Source organism: Pseudoliparis swirei, chromosome 22, assembly GCF_029220125.1.
Source record: "Pseudoliparis swirei isolate HS2019 ecotype Mariana Trench chromosome 22, NWPU_hadal_v1, whole genome shotgun sequence".
NCBI lineage: Eukaryota > Metazoa > Chordata > Actinopteri > Perciformes > Liparidae > Pseudoliparis > Pseudoliparis swirei.
In genome coordinates, this window is record NC_079409.1 from 3,616,160 (window position 1) to 3,641,436 (window position 25,277).

At 46.2% G+C, this 25,277-nt stretch overlaps 1 protein-coding gene across 1 annotated transcript; it reads right to left on the minus strand.

The window, feature by feature from the left end:
* Positions 1 to 497: 497 nt before the first annotated feature.
* Positions 498 to 24,032, minus strand: scap (SREBF chaperone). The gene is given in 25 exon segments (XM_056443516.1): positions 498 to 3,211; positions 3,852 to 4,058; positions 4,906 to 4,986; positions 5,077 to 5,243; positions 6,921 to 7,003; positions 7,341 to 7,426; positions 8,045 to 8,118; positions 8,121 to 8,611; positions 9,057 to 9,172; positions 9,950 to 10,151; positions 13,204 to 13,353; positions 13,486 to 13,874; positions 13,973 to 14,185; positions 14,715 to 14,813; positions 14,935 to 15,029; positions 15,158 to 15,270; positions 16,284 to 16,410; positions 17,155 to 17,201; positions 17,203 to 17,325; positions 17,408 to 17,513; positions 18,384 to 18,604; positions 18,880 to 19,037; positions 19,934 to 20,054; positions 21,575 to 21,775; positions 23,913 to 24,032. Coding segments are annotated over 24 exon segments (3,837 nt in total). The 5' UTR covers positions 21,697 to 21,775; positions 23,913 to 24,032; the 3' UTR covers positions 498 to 2,965.
* Positions 24,033 to 25,277: the final 1,245 nt, after the last annotated feature.

Here is a 25,277-nt window from a genome sequence, read left to right on the forward strand (position 1 = left end):
ACACAAACGCACTTGCTTCTCCATCGCCGGTGGCTTCTGGGACTCGCTCTGCACTCGTCTGTCGTCCTTTGTTCCTCCCGTCGCTCTTTGCCGCTTTTTATTTCCATGTCTGGATGTTCTGCACGCCGCAGCGCCAGGAGAAAAAAAAATCCCAGCATGCACTCTACTTTCATAGCCCCTCTCCCCCCCCCCTTTTTTTTTCCCAGTATGGTGTTCGCCTGCGGGGTTTTTTTGTTTACTGGACGCAAGGAGTTGCAGGCCAGAGGTGTGTTTGTTTTTTTAATGGACACAGAATGCCCGTGCGGCTCCGTCGTCACGGTAACAGTCGCAGCACACGTAATCGGCACGTCCTAACCAAGTTGATTTATTTTATCTGTGTCTGTAACACTGTAAATATCTTAAATAAAGTTAGAATATTCCAAAAGTACTTCTGGTAAACATTCGTTGTTGTAAAAAAATTAATCAATAAAAAAATTTAATGAATCCAGCAGACAGACGATGTTTGGAGTATCAAAGCCTCTTTTATTTTGAAAATTAGTACAAAGTCTTGCGCTTTTATGTTTGTGTGTGTTACAAAACGGTAACTAAATTACCTGTAGGACCTCTGGATTTAAAGACCTACCTTTCTTCAGCTTGTAAAATCAAATTCACATTGCAAGAAAAACAAATAACAAAAACCTACAGACGGGACTAAAGCTTCAAAACTACGGCTCACGGGGGTTAACCTGGTCGTCGGGGGGGGGGGTCAGTAGTGCATTTAATTAGTGTCTCGATACTGTGACGGATATTTAGTCGCCGTTTGTTTTCTGTATTTTTTGATTTGTTCGTCACGACATTCAGCAGACGCAGTAATGACGGCTGGGAGGAAATACATTCTGTGGAGGGTTCAGGGACGCGTGTTGAACCTGAGGCGTTCTCTAAGCAGGTGTTCAGGGTCAAAGGTTAAACACCAATTGACTGTTAGTTGTATTACTGTATTTAAAGAGTTAAACATTTCATCTCTTCACTAGCCATGAAGGCAGAAACGATTAATGAGTAAATGAGACTAATTTTATCAAGAGTTTCAATAAAAAGATTCTCAATCAGACTTAAATTATGCATCCGCCCAATTAAATCAACCGATTGATGCACTGAGCGGAGTCGGCACGATGCTGCTGTGCAATATTTTTAATATATGAAAACATTTAGAGTTGTTTTCCCGATACTTTATTATTAATTTTTTTACTGATGAGAGCCTGAAGGCATCGTAACGCTCCTCTGTGCACATGTGCAGTGCCGATCGGGGCTGTTCTTAAGAACTGTTCTCAGATCAGTGCATTTAAAGCTGCATCGGAGGCTTCAATGGCTTCAGTAGGAGTTCTGTGTGTATATACATATATTTATTATGTATATATAATGTGAAGCTTGTGGAAATGTGTTATTCCTCTTGAAGATCTGACTTTGCACATCGACAGTGAATGAGAAATTATTTCTTGTTTGTACCGTCAGTGTAATTTTTTTTTTTATGTTAAAAAAAATCTGTCGCTTCAGATTTTAGGATATGTTGTAATCAGTTCGCTAAAATTGACTCCGGAAAAAAAAATGCACCATCATCTTAAAACAATTGAGCACAATAAAAGCATCCATGTGTGTATATATATAAATATTTATTTATAGATAATATATATAAATATTTATATATTAGTAGCTGACAGGTGCATCAATCAGCTGTTTTTAAAAGAGACACCAGACGAGAGGACAAACTAACCACCATCTTCTTCACATTTCTCCCTGGCTCGCTGGATAAAGAACATTAACGTAACTTTAGTCGTGGCTCCGGGGCCAAAACAGTCTAGAGGTGAAGCAGCTACAGCAGTTTCTTTTTTTTTAATCTCTAAAAAGGGCACAATTTATTCAAAAAATACGACAGCCAATGTAAACATGACGTCGGCTAACGACAGCCTGTGCAGAACTAAGTCAGTATTCTCATCCAAAATTTAAGCATGTTAGAAAAGAATGGAGGTAGCCTGATGAAGGTGTAGCATGTGGGGGGGGGGGCTCTTACATCAGTAACCCTCAGAGGTCGAGGGGGGGCCTTTCACTTCAGTGTTTCCAGTTCAACTTCACAAGTAAATCGCTTTATACGCCTCCCCTCCCCCGCCCCGAATTGATAATCATCATCATCTTACATGTATTTAATTAATTCAATTTGTTTTAGTCTCGTTTAAAAGCTGGGATCAGCCATTCTTAAACAAACCGTTATTCAAAGAAAAAGGTATCGCTAATAAATAATAGAATTATACATATAAAAACAGGTTTACTTTGTACAGTAATCATCAGTTCTCACACACACACACGCTCACACTCAACCAGTTTTTGTTCTCAGCAGTGTTATGCCATAAAAGGGCCTAGATTCATTCATTCAGTCTCCAACACACACTACAGCTCATCCCATCGGGCCTCGGCCTGAAGAGCTCGCCGTGGCTGCACTTTGCTGTCTGAGCGAAAGAGGCAGCAGGAATATAAAATACATTTTTTTTTAAAGGAGACACTTATCTTCCTCTCTGGGCGGGTGGGGGTCACAGTGAGGCCCCACCCGAATAAGCAGCATAGAGGGCAGAGCCACAACAACAACAAAAACTCATAGAAAAAATAAAAAAAAGGGAAAAGCTCTGGCGACGGGTGGCTCCTCTAAGAGTGACACACATCCAGCTTTTCTTGGCCCTCCTAAATGTCACCGACTGGGGGATCAAAGGGTCCGTCGGCCTCCTCCTCCTCCTCCTCTTAGACGATGCAGCGGGTTGCACAATCAGTCCTCCGCTCATCACATCCAGGCTCGTACTCAAAAACAACACAAAAAGAGCTTTTGTGTCCTCTGGGTGTCGGAAACAACACGAGAGAGAAAAGAAGAGGCGAGTCGAGGTCGATGAGCGGGAAGAAGGACGCTCCGAGTGCGTGTTTTGTCCTTTCTTTCCCGGCGCCCACCTCAGTCGAGTTTCTCAAGCACAGAGGGAACGTACACCAGGCTGAGCTCGCTGCCAAAGTCACAGATGATGGCGGCGTTGTCGAGCACGAGCAGCTGCCGGACGCCCTGGCCGTCGCTGCTCTGGCCGAGGTAGACCGTCTGCAGCAGGTCGCCGAAGTTCAGGTCCCAGAAGGAGACGCAGCCCTGGCCCCCCGTCACCAGGAGGGACTCGGAGATCACCCCCAGGCTGGCCCCGCAACCCAACTCCTGGGGAGGGGGGGGAGGGAGGGAGAGAGTGAATGAGAGAGAGAGAGGGAGGGAGAGAGTGAGCATGAGAGAGAGTGAGGGAGAGAGAGAAAGAGAGTGAGGGAGAGAGAGAGAGTGAGGGAGAGAGAGAAAGAGAGAGTGAGAGTGAGGGAGAGAGAGCGAGAGCGAGAACGAGAGAGAGGGAGAGTGCGCGAGAGCGAGAGAGAGAAAGTGAGGGAGAGAGTGAGTGAGAGAGAGAACGAGAGTGAGAGAGAGAGCGAGAGAGAGCGAGTGAGCATGAGAGAGAGAGAGTGAGAGAGTGAGAGAGTGAGAGAGAGAGCGAGAGAGAGAGAGAGAGAGGAGAGAGAGTGAGAGAGTGAGAGTGAGAGAGTGAGAGTGAGGGAGAGAGAGAGTGAGAGAGGAGAGGTGAGTGAGGAGAGGTTAGAGTGAGAGAGAGAGAGAGTGAGGCGAGAGCGAGAGAGAGAGCGAGTGAGGGAGAGAGAGTGAGAGAGAGCGAGTGAGAGAGAGAGAGAGAGAGCGAGAGCGAGAGCGAGAGAGAGAGAGAGAGAGAGAGAGCGAGAGTGACGGAGAGTGAGAGAGTGAGAGAGAGAGAGAGAGAGAGTGCTTGTGTTCTTGTTCTCCTCCAGAGGTCCAGCCGTACCTGCTGGATGGAGTAGAGCTTGATCCCGGTGCTGCGGTCCCAGACACAGATGAGGTCATCCAGTCCCGAGCTGATGACGCAAGAGGTGGTGCAGACGAGCGACGTGACGTCGCCGCGGTGACCGTAAACATGGCTGACGCGACTCCCCGTCAGGACGTCCCACAGGCAGATGGCGCCGTCTTGGCCGCCGCTCGCCAGAACCATCGTCTGGGGAGAACCGGGTCACAGATGAACGTCTGACATTCGTTAAGACTCCTTAACTCTTTGACGTTTAGAGATATTATCGTACGTTTTAATGACGTTTTACGGAACACGCGACATTTCTCAGACAAATGTGAAATAAAAAAAACATAGTATAGCGTTTTGAAAAAAGGAAACGGTTCACTGCAGAGGGTTGGCGGTTCAATCCCCGCACTAGCATGTTGAAAAGAGGCATAGTATAGGGTTGACTGTGGGTCAGTGGGTAGCAGGTAAGTCTTTCAATCAGGGGGTTGGTGGTTCAATCCCCGCAGTAAAGTTAGTATGTTGAAAAAAGTCAAAGTATAGCATGATGAGAAAAAGAAGAAAAAAAGTCAGAGCATGTTGAAAAAATTAAAGTATGGGGTCGACTGTGGGTCAGTAGGTCTGTTTTTCCATCAGGGGGTTGGCGGTTCAATCCCTGCCTTAGCAAGTTGAAAAGAGTCATAATAAGCATGTTGAAAGAATTCATCGTATAGCGTCGACAATCCTCGATTCAATCCCCACCGGAGCATGTTGAGAAAGTCACAGGAAAGTTAGAATGCTGAAAAGTAACAAGTATAGGGTCGTCGGCGGTCAGCAGGTCCGTCTTTCAATCGGAGGGTTGGCGGTTCAATCCCCTAGCATGTTGAAAAAAGGAAGTGTATTACATTCCACGGAGGAAAGAACCACTAATGCTGCTTCATACTTTGTTGCTCCGCTCAACTTGTGAATACTCAAACATCTCGGTGACTTATCGAGTAATAATCGAGCGACATAACGAATCAATAATGAAATTCGTTGCCGACTGTTCTCATAGCCGACGGTCGGAGCGGACCTGGTCGATGTAGAGGGCCGTGATCCCTCCAGAGTGGCCCTGCAGCGTGAAGAGGCAGCACGAGTCCTCCAGGCGGTACACCTGGGAGACGAGCAGGGAGACGAGGCGTGAGGATTCAACGGGAACACGAAGGAAACGGTTTGTGTCGCTGTGACCCGGTCGGGGCGTTACCCGGACGGTGTGGTCCTGGCTGCCGGTGACGACCCGGCCGGCCGCCGCCCGCAGCACCGTGATCGGCTTCTGGTGGGCGCACTGGACCGAGCGCGTGAGCTGGCAGCTGATGACGTCATCGCTGCTGTAACAGGGGGAGGGAGGCACGCTGCCCCGCCCAGGGGCACCTAGGAGGAGGAGGAAGATTAAAGAAGAAGGAGGAGGAGGAAATAGGATGATTAAAGAAGATGAAAACGACGAAAAAGAAGGAGGAGGAGGAAGAGGAAGATTAAGAAGATGAAAAAGAAGAAGGAGGAGGAGGAAGAGGAAGATTAAGAAGATGAAAAAGAAGGACGAGGAAGATTAAGAAGATGAAAAAGAAGGAGGAAGAGGAAGATTAAGAAGATGAAAAAGAAGGAGGAAGAGGAAGATTAAGAAGATGAAAAAGAAGAAGGAAGAGGAAGATTAAGAAGATGAAAAAGAAGAAGGAAGAGGAAGATTAAGAAGATGAAAAAGAAGAAGGAGGAGGAAGAGGAAGATTAAGAAGATGAAAAAGAAGGAGGAGGAAGAGGAAGATTAAGAAGATGAAAAAGATTAAGGAGGAAGATTAAGGAGAAGATTAAGGAGAAGATGAAAGAAGAAGAAGGAGAAGAAGGAGAAGAAGATGAAAGAAAAAGAAGATGAAAGAAGAAGAAGAAGGAGAAGAAGAAGGATCTTTAAAAAGGTAGCTTTTGGTTGTTCCAAGGTTTAGGCTCAAAACTAAAAAGAACATCTCTTTTAAATCTCGTCTTAATAACCCACTTTCTTGTCACGCCGTCTTTTTACTACTTTTTTTTATATTATAACCGATTTTACATAATTATTGTCTTTATTTATTTTATAACTTGGCACAATAAACAATAAACTCTTTAATCAGGGTTTAACTTGCACCCGAGTTTGTCTTTTAGTTGGTTAGTTTATGAATAAAGTTTTTCTCCAGCTGGAGTGAACAATTATTGTCCTGAACCGTTCGTCTGACGATCATTTTCTCGATCAATTTCACATTTGAGAACCTCAAACAAGAAAATGTCAGTTTATCAATAAAAAATAAAAAACAGTCAGCAGATTACATTTCTGTTTATCGACTAATCGTTGCAGCTCTCAGATGCGACGTGGAACAAAGTAAAGACGTTTCAGTCCATCGCTGCACGTCCTCGCTTTACGGTTGTACGTATTTTACACGTTAACACATCTGTAAGAGCCACGAGGACGAGGTCTATAAACGACGTCGTGACGGGGAGTTGATTTGCTTTGTGTATATCGTTACGGTATCAGCGTTCTTCCACATGTTGACCAGTGGATTTCCAGGACTTTTCAATGACTTTTCCAGGACTTTTCACCAAATGTCCGTGACCAAACTAAAATCTCGGTATGAACATGAACAATTTAGAAAATGTTGCGTATCGAGAGCGTACGCCGGCTTATATTTTGAGCGTCTTTCTTTAAAAAAACATATTAATTATTTCAAACTCGGCATAAATGAACACGTGATAACAAATTTCCATGACTTTTCCAAAACTTTTATGATTGAAAGTTTTTTCCATGACTTTTCCAGGCCTGGAAATGACCATTTTAAAATTCCATGACTTTTCCAGGTTTTCCATGACCGTACGAACCCTGAGGTATCTTTGTTTACATAAAATAAAGATAAGCAGAAAAGAAGCGATACGTCACGTTATTGGACGTAAAGGAAGTCGGTGCGTCTGCAGCTCGTTTCGCGGCTCAACAAAAAAAACACCCGGACGGAACGCCGCCGCCGCGTCGTTCTTGGATCCGTTCCCCGACGCTGTGAATAATTAGGAATGCAGCGTGCCGCGGCGCCTCACCTCGGTACTGCAGCAGACCCAGAGGTTTGTTTATCTCGACGGTGAAGAAATCCAGAGACCCGTTCAGCCGCGCCGCGACGATTCTGGAGAGGAAAACAAGCGGAGGATAAACGCTCATGTTCGTCTTACTCTAGCAAATAAAAAAACCATTAAAAAGAACAACGTGTACGATCTAGCCGGGTTTAAAATCAATAAAAGGACAAGACAAAATGTACTGAAAAGGCAATGAAAGACACGAGCGTCGCGTGGACATAGCGATCACGACACGTTCTGACAGAAAGTGAATAATCGATGGAGGTGAAGCTCACGATTAGAGATCAGCGGAATAATTTACTCCTCCGTGAAAACGACTCATTTCTGCTCCGGGTCAATAACATCGACAACAAAAAAGATCCGCATGCAGCAAAATGAAGATGTCACCTGTTGTTGAGGAAGGCGAGCGCCGTGATGCCGGACCCTCCGTCTTCGTTGACGCAGCGGAGCGACCCCTCTATTGCGTCCCACAGCTGTAGAACATACAGGAGAACAAGGGTTCATGAACGCCACACGCTCATCCTGCGGCGTCGAGTTCATTTAAATGAAAATTTTAGTCTTTACCAAACATGAAGCGTTTAAAGAGAGGTATCTGATGCATATTGATATCATCAAAATCACTAGAATGAGAATTAAAATATTGAGTAGGCACTGACACTTTGACACAGTATGTCTTTAACCCTCCTGTTACCTTTAGGGTCAATTTGACCCCATTCAATGTTTAACCCTCCTGTTACCTTTATATTTACTGACATCTTTTACCCTCAGGGTCAATTTGACCCCAGCAATTAAAACCTCCAGAAAATTATTAGAATTAATATTGTTTCCCAAGTTTAAGTGTGAGGTACTCTATGTTTGTTTGTTGATACCTAAATAGCCCTTTAAATATATAAAAAAGTTGATATTTCTTATATGTTTGACACAGTGAAAAACAGCCTGGGGTCAAATTGACCCCGAAGAACACCGACGTTAAACATTGAATGGGGTCAAATTGACCCTAAAGGTAACAGGAGGGTTAAAAAAAGACTTCTTCTGGTCATCGTCTTTTATAGAAAAGACATATAATGATGACGATGATAGACGTGACCCACCTCCAGTTTCCCGCTGCTCCTCCCTGCAGCTATCAGGTTCCCTCTCAGCTCCAGGGCCCAGACGGAGCTCTCCCGTCCGCCGCCGCCTGCGTCCCCGCCGCGGACGCTCTGTCCTGGGCCGAGTAGGCGGCCGCGTCCCCCGAGCCGGGCCGGCTGTGGAGCCGAGCCCCCGAGGGCGGCGGCGAGGAGGAGGAGGGAGAGGGGTAGGTGGCCGGCGAGGGGGGCTCGTGCTCCATGTAGGCGCGCTCCACCAGACCCCCGAAGTCAAAGCCGTGCAGGGGCGGCGTGCAGAGGTGCGAGGGCGGCTGCGAGGCGAAGTTGGTGTCGATGAGCGGGGTGAGGTCGGGCTGGTCGTTGAACAGAGTCGGCCACGAGGGCACGGCGCGGCGCCTCAGCGGGTAGCCCCCTCCCTCCTCCTCCTCCTCCTCCTCCTCTTCCTCCGGTAGGCCGGCGCAGGCGGGGCCGAGCGTCTCGGGGCCGAGGAGCCCCGACTCCGCCGCCCCGTAGCCGCCGTCCCAGCCGTCGCGCTGCTCGCAGCAGCCGCTGCTGCTGCCGCTCCGTCGGAGCCTGAGGGGGAAACGGGCGTCATGAGACGGCGGCTCGCGGATAAATCAATCTGCTGGTGCTATTGGTGGAGGTCGAGATGTTTATTCTTATTATTGTCAGCATTACAGGACAGAAACTTGTACTTCAGCACATTTCTGGTCATTTAAAATGTCATTATGTCATCATCACACAGTTTGAGCATCAGAGAAAACTTTTCAACTATGAGATATGTCAAATGTCCTAAACAACAGAAAGGAAGTCACTCAGATGTTTGTTTATGTTCTGGGGTTCAGGTAAAAACAATCGGCCTTTCAGATTATTTTAAAACTCAACATATGGGGCTCAAAACAAAGTACATATTTTTTTTTTTAAACGTGAGATTCTACAACAACTAAGCATGTTTTTCAGCGGCCGTGGTCACGTTTAGCTGCGTCAGCAGAGGTTTGAATACGAATAAAATGCTCACCCGTCGTTCGGGATGACGGTCAAACAGTCGCCGGTCTGAGTGTCCCAGACCCGAATCTGTCCGGCCAGGCAGCAGCTGGCCAGCAGCATCCCGTCACTGGCCAGGCACTCGATGTCCTGAGAGACAGAAACACAGAGCGTGAACCACGAGGAGGAAAGTAGAAACACGGCGTGGTCGATGAAAATAAACACGTGACATGCAGACCAGACACGTGTCATTGAAATAAGTGGATAAGTAAATCTGTTATTGGTTTTTCTGTTGCCTGTCGAAGCACTTCGTGAATTCAGTTTCTAAAAAGATGCTCGACAAATAAAAAAGGCATTATTATTATTTTCCAATCTATTCGATTCAGTTTATTTTGTATCGCCCATTATCACAAATTACAAATTTGCCTCAGAGGGCTTTACAATGTGTACGCGTACGACATCCCTGACCTTTGACCTCACATCGGATCAGGAAAAACTCCCAAAAAAGAGAAAAAACCCTTTTACAGGATAAAAAGGGAAGAAACCTTCAAGAGAGCAAGAGAGGAGGATCCCTCTCCAGGATGGACGGGTGAAGAGACGTCATGTGTACAATCTAATGATGAGAAACAGGCCAATGCCAACACATTGGGCCTATTTGGGGAAACAAGCCATCAAGCAAGAGCTCATCACGTCTGAATTGAGGATGAGGAGTTCCTGTTTGCAACGACCTATGACCTCTAACAGAGTCATGGGCGTTTAAGCGTGACGGGCGTGAGACGACGCCGCCACGAGTTCCACGAATCTCTTCCAAAACAAATTCCGGAACTTTCCCTCGACGGGAAAAAAAAACCCGCCATCGAGCGGAACTCTGTCGAAAACGCCGCCGCCCTCCGTGAAGCGCTCGGACCGGTCCTTCGCCGCGCTCACCATGCTGTGGCCCCTCAGCAGCAGCGGCGAGATCTCGCTGACGGGCGGCGAGTAGCCGTAGTCGTCGCAGGGCAGGTCCCCTCGGCGCCGGCGCCCGTGCACCACGCCGTTCTGGCCGTAGTTGCGCGGGCAGAGGACCCGGTAGAGACAGAAGAGCAGCAGGACCAGGAGGACGCCGGCCGCCAGGCCCAGAGCTGCCACCCTGCGTGGGGGGGGGGGGGGGGGCAAAGGAGGAGTCAGACCGCCGCAGATTCACAGTACAACCAGTGGCCATGTTTGTATATTTAATTCGGAATTAGCTCTCATTTTTAACAATGAATAATGTAATTTTCTTTATTTTATGATTTAATAAATAATTATACTGCACGTTTGAAGTAGTTCATGAACACAACATCACAACAGAGAGCTCGGTCTCCCCCAAAAACTATTCTACGGGTATTAATTTGCTAATTCCGATCGACAAAAACCTGAAAATAATATCTCTAAATCTCGTGTTGAGCATTTAACCAGAATCACACATTCCCATTGAAGGACTCTTCATCTTCTACCTGCTGAGGAATGTGGCGTAACCGTGACGATGAAACCCGCGGAAGGGGCGTGACCACCTGGAAACACGCAGCTGCGAGCCGACGTCAGGAGGGCGTGATGATGGAGAGACACGCGTTTTCTTTCATTAGACGGCGGAGGAAATGAGATGAAGGACAGACGCCAGATAACGGCGCGATGGCGGGCGTTTTATGGCCCGTGTGTCCGTTTATTACCGATATCGTGCGACCTTGAGGGCCATAAAAGGCGCGATTAAACTAAACGTATTATCCACCATCGTTAGCGATGACACTAAAAGGTTTCTCGCCGACTCAAACCAGATGTTGCGATGACATCATTTCCAGGCTTTCAAACCCCTTGGAGGGTGTTCCTGACATTCCTGAGCAGGACGCGTCGTCCTGTCCTCGCGCGACAAGCGGACGCCAGTCGGCCGTTGTTTGCTCTCGGAGCACGAAGCCCTGAATGAATAACGTCCCGGGGGCGGTCAGCGAGGGCGTTTGTGTTCTCGGCTCGAGCTGCATGTAAAGTCAGATCTGGTTGAAAGATGGAGCCACGGGTCTATATAACCCCCGGGAGGCCACGGGCGTGTTGCAATATTTACCGTGACGGGCTCTCGCCGTTCCCAGATTAAAAATAGGCCCTCGTCTCGTTTACGTACCGATTAGAATCGGTCACACGGTGTAATTCCAACAACAAGACGGGTTCAGTACCGTAGAAAAAGGGTTCTGATGTTACAGAGAGATGGATGTGTGTGTGTGTGTGTGTGTGTGGGGGGCAAGACAGTCCTGCCAAAGTAAACACACCCACGCCAGAGTCGAGGAGGCAGGAAGTGATCACAAGAAATAACTGGAGCTGCCGTTAAATATTATTTAGTTTATCGATTAATATGCTGATTGTAGTTGTAATTTTTTTTTTTTTTTTAAACGGAGCAGAATATAGCGCTCAAAAACAAGAGCTGTGCATTAAAGGAATCTTAAATTAGATTTAAATTCATAATGTATGTTTCATTTAACTTGGGGTGATTAGTCTTAAAACAGATGTCTTGAAAGAAAGTCAATTATGTTATTGGTTGATTATATTGAGGTTGAACCACAGGTAAGAGGTAGAAAAGGGATTTTTTTTTTTTTTTTGGGTGAAACCCGTTAAGCTTATTGTTGGATTAGAGGAATTCCTCATTTCTTCTCTTTCCTACTCAAAGATTCTTCCCATTTATTGACTCGCGTTGAGAGAAACATTGAGTCAAACGTAATGCTAACGCAGGAGGGCGTTGGCCGATCGGCTTTTCCTTTTTAATGGCTCGCGGTCACATACACAACATCGTTGCCAAGAAGACAATCCGCCTGTGTTGCAACTTTCACCCCCGCTTGCGAAGGTCGCGACCCTGAACCGACTTCAGCTGATAGCCCTTGGTATCTGGCGTCCAACAGATGAAACAAAAAGAACTCGGCCTTCCACTTCGTCACGCTGGCAACACGCTGCCTTACGCAACACTGCTACAGGAAAAGCTACAGAACTAAATAAATGCGTATTTCAGTTTCTCGACGTCTTCCTCTGTTACATCACCAACTAGAAGATATTTTTATGGCCCCTCTCAGGCAGAGACAACGCTCCCTTTCCTTCGTCTCTATTTTAGATAAGATAACCATCACTGCGGTGACCCTGACGCGGTGAACTTCTCCTTTATTCTCTTCTCCTGGAAGCTGAATGAGCTAATGATTTTTCCGACAGGCCTCGTCATTCAACACATGTACACATGTATAAAACACCAGAACGCTGCACTAAAAACAAATCAACAACAAACTCAAATCTATCCGTATTCATCGTACAATTCATCGCATTGAAAACCAGTAAAAAAAAAAAATGTAAGTGCGTTTTTTTTTTATCAGCGACAATATTGCATTTTGATATAGTCTGGAAAAGGTAGTTGAGGAATATTCAGTCATAGATTCGATGAACCCAGTGAATGTGTTCTCCTTTGCTCATCGATCGCCTCCAGAAGAGACTAAAACAAAAAGGTTTCAATGTCCACGGTGCAATCAGTTCAATGACACCCTGGGGGGAAGGCCCAAGGACAAGGACCTTTCCCTGCTTACACCAGGCTGCGTGTGTGTGTGTGTGTGTGTGTGTGTGTGTGGGCTGTTTTTTGCTTTAAACCAGGTGCAGACGTCCACAGAATCACATTATCTATTTATGGCTGATTTACGAGAGATTCCATATTGTATAACCATAAAAAGTCCAAACTGGATACTTTTATTATAGGCACTGTGCAAATTATGCAAAGCTTACAGCGTGGCGTTTATGTCACTATCACAGCTAATGACGCAATAAGAAATAATGGCATTGCGTAAATTTTAAGTCGAGTCTTCATTTCTACTTTCTATACGAGCAGAAAAGAGCGAGCCCATCAGCGTCATTACGTTATCAAATATATAGAATCGTTTCCAGACAACTACTTACCGTTATTCTTTATTGTATATATACTTTTGTTTTATTTGATAGCATGTATTATCTGTGTAGATGTGCTGTTCTGCTTTTACTTTTATAAAAAACCCAAAAAGTGAAAAAATTAAAAGAAAGAAATATCCAACCTTATATTTCTCCACAACTTACTGTCCAATAACCTCCTGTTGAGCTCTTAAAACTGACTTATTTAGCTCAGTGTCCGTGTGTATGTGTGTGTGTGTGTGTGTGTGTGTGTGTGGACTCACTTGTACAGTGTGAGGTCCGTCTGTAGATCTGCAGACACTTTGGGAATGGATGGAGGGGGGTGCCTCGTGTCCTGAGGGTGCCGCGTCTCGACGGCCTCTTGAGGACTCAGGTGTACCGTGACGGGGATGACGGGCAGGATGCTGATGTACCTGATGGCGAGAATTCCGGTAACGACATTAATGTAGGTCATAAAACCCGATAACGGGTCGATTTAGTCTGAGATCTTAGCCAGTGTTCTCACGATCGGTGAACGAGCTGACGTAAAGAACTGTTAAACTCACCTCTTGGCTAAAGTGATGTTGTAGTAGCTGAAGAGCGACGGCCAGTGCCTGAAGGACAGCCTCCTCCAGCCCTCCTCGTCCTCCGGCCCCCAGGTGATCTGGGGCACGGCGGGGGGCGGGACCTGGGGGAGGGGCCCCGCCTGGGCGGCGCCGTGGTGGCCCTGTGACTGGTTCTCGGGTAAGGGGGTGGGATCCGGCGGCGGGCGGATGCCGAGGGCGCTGGTGGGATCGCCTCCGCGGAAGACGGGCGCCACCCCGAGGTGAGGGGCCAGGCCGCCTCCTCCGGGATCTCCCAGGGGGCTTTGCTCGGACACCTGCGCGGCCAGGTAGGTGCGTATCCCGGCCGGGTCGGTGTAGACGAGGATGCCGATCCAGATCACCGTGCCGACCTGGAGACGAGGCAAACGGAGATGAGATTTGACGATGGTTTGACACGCAGGTAGAAGTCGGCTCTCGGGTGCAGCTGACTGAGCCGACGTCTTCTCACCATGATGATGCGCTGAGCCAGGCGCGTGCGGGCCAGGAAGTACACCACGCGCAGCCTCTTGGGGAGCCGGAGGTTCCTGAAGGACGGGGTCTGCAGGGTGATCGTGTGGGGGGAGGGCCGCGGCGGAGGGGGGACCTCTCGTATACGCAGCGGACCCGGCTTGGGTGGCGGCAGACCCGCTTCGGCCGGCAGCCGGCGGTTCAAATCCGCCAGCTGGGGGAGGGGTTAAAAAGATTTACACATCTTGGACACTGCGTTGAAGACAAAACGGATAATCTAACAAAAACTAAAAATCTATATTTATATATACGTAAATATGTTTATAAATAAAATACATGTTCATTTGAAAAAATATTTATAGAAGTATATTTATAGATAAATACATATTTATAAATAAAATACATGTTCATTTACAAATATTTATAGAAGTATATTTATAGATAAATACATATTTATAAATAAAACACATGTTCATTTACAAATATTTATAGTATATTTATAGATAAATACATAATTATAAATAAAATACATGTTCATTTACAAACATTTATAGAAGTATATTTATAAATAAAATACATGTTCATCTACAAATATTTATAGAAGTATATTTATAGATAAATACATATTTATAAATAAATATTTATAGGCTCTATAAAGGCCGACCAGAAGAGACATTCACAGTCGGGACTCAATGGTGGTAAATATTTACGCCCGTATGTCTATGAAATGTGAGAGTTCTCACCTCCATGCGTCGGATGTCTATAGATAGCACCGTGGTGAAGAAGAACATCTGCAGGAAGAAGTCAGACACCAGCCCAACCACCGCAAACAGACAGAACTCCTGTACGTACGGAGAGAAGCCAACGGGTCTGACGTTAACAAACCGGTAAAAACAGGCTCGGACTATTATTTCCAATATTTTTGTTTTTGCTGATGCAGCATTAGGACCACATTCCTGTTACCTGGATAGCCGGCACCAGAGTGAAATATCCAATGAGGATGATGCACAGTTCAGTGGCCATGTTCTTCATGATAGACCAGCTCTCATTACTTAGACCTGGAGAGAGAAAAACAAAACAAAACATTAAAACTGGGGTTGGTAAAAGTGTTGCTGTACCTGAACACACAACACACACAAAGACAGACACACACACACACACACGGACAGACACACACTATCCTTACCCTGAGCGATGCGGAGTTTGACCTCGAGGTCGACAGGGGTGGACACCACGGACTTGGTGAGGACCAAGACGTTTTCCAGGCCGATCACCACCACCAGGTAGGGAAAAATCTCCCTGCAGGAGGAAAACAATGAAATCATTAAACACGGCAACACAACGACACCAGCACTCACGTCTGAGCGTCTTCATATACGTAATATTAATATCCCACATTTGATGTTCACACATCTGTGACATAAGTCCAAACGACATTAAGCAGAACAATATCTGGCAGGTGTCTGCTGGGACCCCCCCCCCCTCCACTCCCCTGAAAGAGATTACTTTGAGAGTATAGTTAAGCTCGTACGGTAGAAGTGAATATAACTGGGTCACGGAAGAGCCAACCGCTCTGCATGTTACATCAGACGTATTTCAGCAACACTGTACACCACACACACACACACACACTCTGCTCAGCACTTTATCAGGAGCCCTCTATGTGGAGTCCACCGCGAGTACGCTGGACGAGTAGCTGGCCTGCGTATATCTTTGTTATGATGACCGTGATGTTTATTCAAAAACACACACAGTAGGAGCACGGCCCCCCGAGCAGACTTGGTGTGGATGTCGGTCGGGGGTCACGCCACAAAGTCGGCTTTCTAATAATCCGCAAACGATTGGACAGCCATTAAAATGTCCACGGCGCCACCCCACTCGCGGAGTCCCACCCACATGTGCCCCGCCCATTCTGCTTCATCCGTACCAACGCACAGGCCTGTCCCTGTGTAAACATTAACACCGCTTCCATGTAAAACTCAATGCAGAGGAAGTGGGAAGTCAATAAGCTGGAATGCGTGTGTGTGTGTGTGTGTGTGTGTGTGTGTGTGTGTGTGTGTGTGTGTGTGTGTGTTTTTCGTGGCCCTGTCCTTGTCTTTCAGGAATTCAGATAAGAGATAATGATGAAACTGTAACTGTCTGTTGGGGCAGTAAATATTAACAGGATACATGTTGAACGTCAACAGCCGAGCGGAACGAGGGCCGCAGAGAACCAGAAGCTACATTTACATATTTTACCTGTGACGTGGGGGTTGTCACGGTGGATATGCACAAATTAAATGCTTTTATTTTTTTAAAGTGGTCGTTCCTACCCTCCGTTGAGCGTGGGCGTGAGGCCGAACAGCGTGCAGAGGCCCACGGACATGAGCAGGGAGCTGAGCACCGTGACCACGGCGGCCAGAGCCAGACCCCACTTAGACTTCACCATGTCGATCTTACCTGCAGGGAGGACAGAGGAAGACAGGAGAAGAGACAGGAGAAGACAGAGGAAGACAGAAGGAGACAGAAGACAGAGGGAGACAGAAGAAGACAGAGGAAAACAGAAGAAGACAGGAGAAGACAGAAGGAAACAGAAGACAGAGGGAGACAGAAGAAGACAGAGGAAAACAGAAGAAGACAGGAGAAGACAGAAGGAAACAGAAGGAAACAGAAGGAGACAGAAGAAGACAGAAGGAGACAGAAGAAGACAGAAGAAAACAGAGAAAGACAGAAGGAGACAGAAGAAGACAGAAGGAGACACCGTCGTTAAGATTCATTAACTGTTGGAACTGTTAAACGCCTCAGCCATGAAGTCAGAGGAAGGGGATCATCACCCGGGTTTATTACTCGAGTCGTGATCAATTCTGTTCAACGGTTTCTATAAAAAAAGTTGGTTAAGTGTTGCCAAACTGACGGTTTTCAGATTCCAATTAATTAATGAATAACACAAAATCTATTACTAAAATAAACACAGACATGACGTAGCCAACAGCCGGTCAAGGAACAGGATTTCTAATTGTTTACGCCTTTTTTCTTCTTTTTTTACCTTCTTGTTTTTCACTTATGACAATTTTTTTAACCAATGAAGGTTTTGCATTCAAATAATAATTCTAAAAAAAGATCCCTACATTGTAAAGATCTAGCTAGCTCTTTGGCTCATTTCAAAAGATGAAACTCGATGTATTTTAAAGAAGCAGGACTGACGTGTGGAGAAGTAGATGTAGGCGAACAGGATGATGTAGGTGGTGACGAGGGATGAGCTCGGCAATGCCGATCTCCTCTTTGAAGTGGACGTGGACCATGTGGTCGTCTCTCAGGCTGCAGTTGGCCGACGGGTGGAGCTGCTTCAGACGGCCCCGCAGGCTGCCCAGGAACCTGGAGACGCCGTATTTAGATCGGTGTAGAAATGTGGAAAAGTAAAACCGCACTTTTTTATTTTGCCTCCGGCGTAACTCACCTCGCATCGTAGCTGGACAGCACCACGGTGATGGTGTACGTCACCACCCGCTTCCTGTTGTAGTGGCTGACCCCGGTGTACTTCCCAGGGACGCCGAACAGCAGGTCTACAACACAAACACACATTGTTAAAAAAAAAACATTTTTTCCGTCGCCCCCCTTCCCGAAATAATCGCGATGAACAATTGTACCGTCCCTCTTTTAAAAATGAATTTAACTCTTGATTTTTAAGAATATTCAGACACGTTATGCATCAGATTGTGAGAAAAATAAATCTAAATAAATGTAATAAAACCATAGAGTAAAAAAAAAAAAATGAAATACCCTCAGGCTCTGTTTTAACAAAAAGATAACAGTAAGGAAAACCCTGCTGTTTATTATGGCAACATGTTGACATTATTAAACTGATGTAAAGACCTCGGGCAATATTCAAGGTCAGCTAAAAATTATTTTAGTTCATGGCCATATATTACGCAATATGTCGATAACGTAATTGTTGCGACACATTACTGTAAATGGCACAAATTCAGACTGCAGCTTCCGAGTAATCGAGACCGGAGGTCCTTCATTAGTCCCACTGGCCTTCGGTGTGAACTAGAGCAGCGGTCCCCAACCCCCGAGCCGCGGCCCAGAACCGGTCCGCGGCTTGGTTGGTATCGGGCCGCACGGAAAAAGTGAAATACAAAAAAAAATGTTTTTTAAATCAAAGTCGGAAAAATATTTTATTTTGAAAAAGGACCGGATACACCCGTGTGTGCGTCTGAGCCTCTCACGAGGTCACGAAATATGTGACACATCCCAAGAGGTCACACAATACGAATTATTGTATTTTTGCTCTCTATGCCGGTCGTATAATTCTAAACAAATATTGTGACGTCATATTTTTATGGCCGGTACGTGAAAATAATTTCGGACACGGAACCGGTCCGTACGTGGAGGCGCTCTTTTTTTTAAAGATATTTAAAAATCATCCCTACCTCGCAGCGTGGCCGAGGTGTGCAGGCCCTTCGGCTCGTGCTTCTGGATGGTCTTGAGGAGGTCGGGGTCCAAGTCGAACAGCTCCCGCTGGTTCTGCCAGTAGTTGCCGGGCGACACGAGCAGGCAGCCGTGCTCGGGCAGCACCGACTGCATCCGCCGTAACCCCGGGAACAGGTCCGTCACCTGGAGACACAGCGTCTCCAGGCTGCGAACGCCGGAGCTGATGGGAGGGAGGGAGGAGGGGGCGAGGAGAAGGAGGTGAGGAACAGCGGGGAGGAGGTGAGAGGAAGGATGTTAACGGGGCAGATGATACACGCAATCCAATTAGAATCAGACAGAACACTCTGATAGCAGGCGGTTGTTGTTGTTTTTAAGGTCACGTGTGTGTTTCTCTCTCTCGTCCAAAGGGGAAAAGGTTTTGGGTTCACGACTAGACTTTGAACTCCTGAGCACGTGTTTGTGTGTGTGTGTGTGTGTGTGTGTGTGTGTGTTTACCCGTCAGAGTGGACGTGGTTGCGTATCTCCTCCAGCAGGCTGAAGGCTCGGCCCAGCGGCGACCGAAACACGTCCACCGGCACCAGGCTGCTGTCCCACGGAGACACCGCCGCCTTCACCAACACCTGCTGGATGTAGGCGACCGGAGGACCCCGGTACTGCGGCGCACACACACACACACACAGACATACACAGACACACACACACACAAACACACACACACAAATACACAGACACACACACAAATACACAGACACACACACACACACAAATACAGAAACATACACACACACAGACACACACAAATACACACACACACACACACACACACACACACACACACACACACACACACACACACACACACAAATACACACACACACACACAGACACACAAATACACAGACACACACAAACACACACACACACAAATACACAGACACACACACATACACACACAAATACACACACACACACAAATACACACAAATACACACACACACACACAAATACACAGACACACACACACACACAAATACAGACACACACACACACAAATACACAGACACACACACACAAATACACAGACACACACACACACACAAATACACAGACACACACAAATACACAGACACACAAATACACACACACAAATACACACACACAAATACACAGACACACACACACAAATACACAGACACACACACACAAATACACAGACACACACACACAAATACACAGACACACACACACAAATACACAGACCCACACACACAAATACACAGACACACACACACAAATACAGATAGGACACACACACAAATACACAGACACACACACACACACACACACACACACACACACACACACACAGACAGGACACACTAAGTTTGTTGTCCTACTGAATCAGCCGCATCAGCAGATAAATTCATTTTTAAATGAGAACTCAAGTCTTTTCTTTCTGTTCTTTCAGTGTCGATGAGCCTCCATCTTCGCTGTTGGACCTGCATGCAGTGTGATTCTGGGATGTAAACATCGAAGTCGGTTCTCTTACCCAGTCGGGTCGTTCTCCGAGGTCTCCCTGAGGCTCATGGGAAGGGACGCTGTAGTCTCGCACCCCTGTGGTGAACTCCACGGGACCCGTCCCGGGAAGGGGAAGCCTCAATAACGGATAGCTAGGAGCGAGGAGACATGATTGTGGGGAATGAATAAACGTCTCACAGTCTGCCGATCTGTCGACAACGCTTCCAGGAAATTCAGGTCAACGGGTTTATTTCACGTCGGCGGTGCAACGTTTGAGCCCTGAAGGCATCATTTAGACACCAAGTTGCTCAGAACCAGTGGAACCTGACACCTGGGCCTCCAGCTTTTCTCAAAAGATCAAGTGCTACCTTCAAATTTCTGGAAGAGAGATTGCGAGGGTCTGGAAATTGATTCCAAAACTGAGGAGCGAGTGTTTAAGTATTTGCTGATTAACTGTTATTGCTCAGTAACATTATCTGCTGGTCAGTTTCAATGGACGCCTCACTTCTCTCTCTCTCTCTATCTCTCTGTGTCCGTCTCCCTCCCTCGCTCCCTCCCTCCGTGCCTCCCCCACTCTGCAAGGTCACTGTACCTCCACAAAGGCCCCTTGTGTGCAGCCAGCCCCCCTCCTGTCAGGCAGATGGAGGGACAAGCTTCCCATTCTCACAAGGGCCCGTTTCTCACAGCCCTCTGCTCGGGGCCGTGGCTTCGACGTCCCACGTCGTCCGGCTCTTCTTCTTTTTTTTTTTGCCCCTTCACATCGCACCAGAGCGGCGGGCGTCCGTCCGTCCCCTCGAAATGTGCAAGGTGCACTCACTGACCCGCGTCCTTTCTTTTGAACCAGAGATTTAGCAAGAATAGAAATGTGTGTGTGGTAAGGGACTGTGTGTGTGTTGTGGTGCCAGGGGGGGGGGGGGGGGGCTGTTATGCGTTTGTGCAGATGGCCAGTTCAGACGAGCTGAGCCAGCAACTTGTCCGACCAAACACTTTCCCTTCAGTTCAGTCTGTCTATACACACACACACACACACACACACACCAAGGAGTCTGCCTTGAGGAGCAGGTACTCCACAAAAGGGTTTGGGTTAGAGATCGAATTCCAACACCAGCCCAACAGAAGACAACATCTTCACACTATCAAATGCTACTGAGGGACCAGACACAACAATCTGGAGTGGAGTAATTTCTAACAGAGAATAAAATGACTCTCCCTCTCCGTGTGTTGTTTCAACTCCCGGTTCTGCAGGGTGAAGCCCACGAGGAAGTGTCTTAAAGCGTGCATTCTCTCTACTGACCAGCAGGGTTGCAATAAGAAGTTTGATTGCAACGAAGTCTATGAGAAAAAGTCTTTCAGCGACCATAAAAGATGGGTATGCTACAAGTTGTTTGACGGGTGGTAACAGATGTTTACGGTGTCTCTTCTTCTGTTCATTGGTTAAAAAAACAACGGTCGTGGCTTCAAAATGGTGACGTCACGATGACTACGTCCACTTTTTATGTCTGCGGTTGTTATCCATACACACCGACAACCTCATACTCTTTAGAGACAGCCGAGCTGAACACACCACTTCTAAAAAGTTGTGCGAGCCTCCGTTTAAGGAGCCTCCATCGCTCCTAAATGATGGTAATTTGCATCCGACGTCACGATCCGAGCGGCCGGACTGAACACCTACCAGCAGGCGAGGATGCTGGCGGAGGTGAAGAGGATGATGGGCACTGGGTAGGAGGCGCACAGCAGCCCGTGGCTGTAGAACGCCGCCGAGATCTTCTCTCTCAGCCGCTCGCGCAGCGTCATCCTGGTGGGCGGGGTCAACTTCCGGCCATTGGGAAGCACTGCACGGCCGAGGACGGGGCGCCGCGGGGCATCCAGGGACCTGCAGGAGAAAAACGACAACACTTTTTAAAAAATCATTTAAAAATCTGTCTTTAACACTGTGGACGATATCTGTGGTAAAGTGTGCAATCTATAGAAGGTAAAAGATGTTCTTCATTAAGTACTTTGTTTAGGGTGTTACTAGGCAGTTTTGAAAAAGATAAAGCTTTTTTTCCCCCTTTAAAAAGGTATGAAAAGTTAGTTTTGTCTAGTTCAAAAAGATATTAAAAGTACAATTGGAGAAAGACAAAAAGGAATTGTTAAAATTATGGTCACTTTGGTTCACTGGTGACGTCACGACGACTACATCCACTTCTTGTATACAGCCGGTGGTTCCTACATGTGAAACAACATGTTGTTTAACCTCTTTGGGTAGGTTTAAAAAAAAAATTTTACCAACGTGCATCTCAGTGGAAAAACCCACCTTACGTCTCCATGGAAACCACTTACCGGCACTTAGGCATGTAGAGGCCAGGTCCTAAAGTGGAGCTCTGTCCTCAGTCCTTTAGTCAGCAGCATGTGGGCCAAAGCGTGGCGTATGTAACAAGTTATGCGTTACATACTCCTCGCTTTGGCTCACATGCTGCTGACTAAAGGCGCAGTGTGTGTGTGTGTGTGTGTGTGTGCGTGTGTTTTCTTCAGACCCGCTCATACTGGGGTCACATGGCTTAAAACACACGGCTCATTCAGAAGCCAAAAAAAGGTGCGGACTCATTCACCCCAGTAGACAACATGCAACTCCGGCTCAGCAGCCCGACTGAAGCAAACGGATGTGTCATCGTTCACACTAAACACACACCAGGTTCACCGGATAAAAGGTCTTTTGTTATCGGGCAATAACACGTTATTGTCTCGAACATTTCACTTCCACTCAGGGAGGAAACCACAGCCGGCCACGGGTCGTTTAATCCTCCGAAAAATATTCACAGATCTAAAATGTGAGAAACTTTTCTCTCCATTGAACTATTTACAGAGCTAAAGCAAAGTCACTGCAGACTGTGTACAAAGTTTATCTTCAATACATGAGTGTAAATATGATTTGAGAGATGTTTGTAAGTACAAAAGGCTAAAAAAGGGATTAAAAGAAGATGTATTTCTGTTGTAGGAGTCCAATTATGGAATGATGTTGAGATGGATGTAAGACTGGTGAACTTCTTTTGGGTTTTCAAGGGAATTATTTATAAAACAATTCTTGAGTTATAAATGTGATTAAAAACGTATTTATATGGAAGATGTATGTGGTAGTATATATAAATATGTTTTCTTTGTTGTTTTTTCTTGATTGTATATTAATTTTCTGATTTATTTTGATTTCAATTTAGGATAGGAATATATAAGCATTTTTTGCTTCTACCTTTACCTTTTCAGTCTTTCTCTTTTGAATATTATATAGAATAATATTGTATTTTATTGAATGAATAAAATACACAAACAAACAAACAAAATGTGAGAAACTTTTTTCTACATTGAACTATTGCCAGCTTTTTCCAATGAGTGTTTAACGACAATATGACAATATAAATAAGAATATCAGTCTGATTTCATTAAAAACACAAAGATTACTGTCATGCACTGTGTCACCACTATTACTTTGCTTTAATCAAAACTCTAGTTAAATCACACATCTGCTCTTTTGTTTAAAACACGTCCTATGAACAATTCAAGAAGAACTTTGTAGAACACGGCACGTTCAAACCGTCCCCAAAATGATTTCACTGCATTAATAATATGACATTTGTGCTTCCCAGGTGGACTCCATGAAACTCCGCGTTGCATCTCATCGCCGCTCTGTGAAAGCCAGCAGCCTCAACACCGTTTTAAAGAGACGTGTGAGATCTTTGCTCTGAGCTTCAACCTCCCTTCAAACAACAAAAGTATTTTGTCTCGGATCTCCGGCCGACGCTCGTTCCCGATCTCGTCTGTTGACCCGGCGGACCGGTTGCTCGATTACAGATGTTTGACGGGCGGACGTGGCGCTCGCACCTCGGCTGGAGGTCGTTGCACCGAGCCCTCAGCTCATCACGTGGTGTCAATCAGCGATGCCGGCGTTATTTGCCAAATAAAACCACAACAACAACAACACGCCTCGGTCCCGTCGGCCGTTACCACGACGCTTCCACCCGTCCTGAGAAACGTACCTGCTAACGGGAGACCAGGTTACGGCTCTGGCTCGCGGCTGTTTGCGTCCCCTGAAAGCGCCGGCTGTCTGAAGCCTCGGCGCTTCGAGGTTAACGCGGAGCTCCCCTCTCGACTCGGGCGGGGTGTGCGGCTGCTCGGCCCGTGCTCCCGGGAGCAGCGGGAAGATTCCCCGGGAGGAATCTGCCCGCGGGAGGTCTCAGGATCTGCCGTTATAAATATCCGATGCAGTTCTAACAGCGGCGTCCCGGGAGAGCTGGCACAATGGGGTCCTGCGAACGTCTAAACGGGCTTTGAAGAGACGCCCCTCTCGCGTCTCCGTGGGAAGGTCGACTCTCGGCCGGGTCCTTCTCACTTTCTCGCGAGGGAAGACTTTCAGCGAACGCCTCCATCGCTCTCTCTAGCACTTTGACTTCCAACTCAAGGCAGCGATAATCAGAAAGGAAATTATCGTAGATTAGGTTGTTATTTTAGGTATTTTCGGTATTATTATTTTACTTTTAATGTAAATGTTGTTTTCTAAGTCTAAGTGTTTTTGTGATAATTGATCATGCTGTACTGCATTTTATGTATTTGTATTGTAATGTTTTTTTGCCTGGACCCCAGGAAGAATCGTCTCCACTACGGTGCCGACTAATGGATAGATATATATATACTTTATTAATCCCCAAGGGGAAATGTGTCGTCACAGTAGCAGCACCAATAAACTAAACACACGAGAATAAAATATAAATATAAAATATAAAAAACAGGGATAAAAGATATAGATGTATACAAGTAAAATATAAAATAAAGTATATATATATATATATATATATATGTATATAAATAATGGGGCTCCTTAATAAACTAAACTAAACTAAACTTTGACAGGTGACCCGCAATTGTTAAGAAATCCTATTCGGTCGGACGGTTGTTTCGTTGGGATGATACCAGCGACTAAAAAATATAATTTCTGCCTAAAAGCCAAACAAACCCCTCATAAACATCCACGACGTTACAACAGAACATGTTCTGTGTATATAGGTGCCGGGCCACTAATATCCAAACAAAGAACGGTCTCTGCGTCTCCCGCGCGAGGAGCAAACACACTTGGTTGCGGACAAAAACACAGCTAGAGTTAACCGCAGGGTTCTTACACATTTTGACCAATGGATTTCCATGAACAAACTGAAATCTCCGTATAAACATGAACAATTGTGCGTATTGAGAGCGTACGCCGGCTTGTATTTTGAGCGTCTTTCTTTAAAAAAACATATTAATTATGTCAAACTCGGAGTAAATGAACATGTGATTATAACACATTTCCATGACTTTTCCAAAACTTTGATGATTTAAGTTTTTTCCGTGACTTTTCCAGGCCTGGA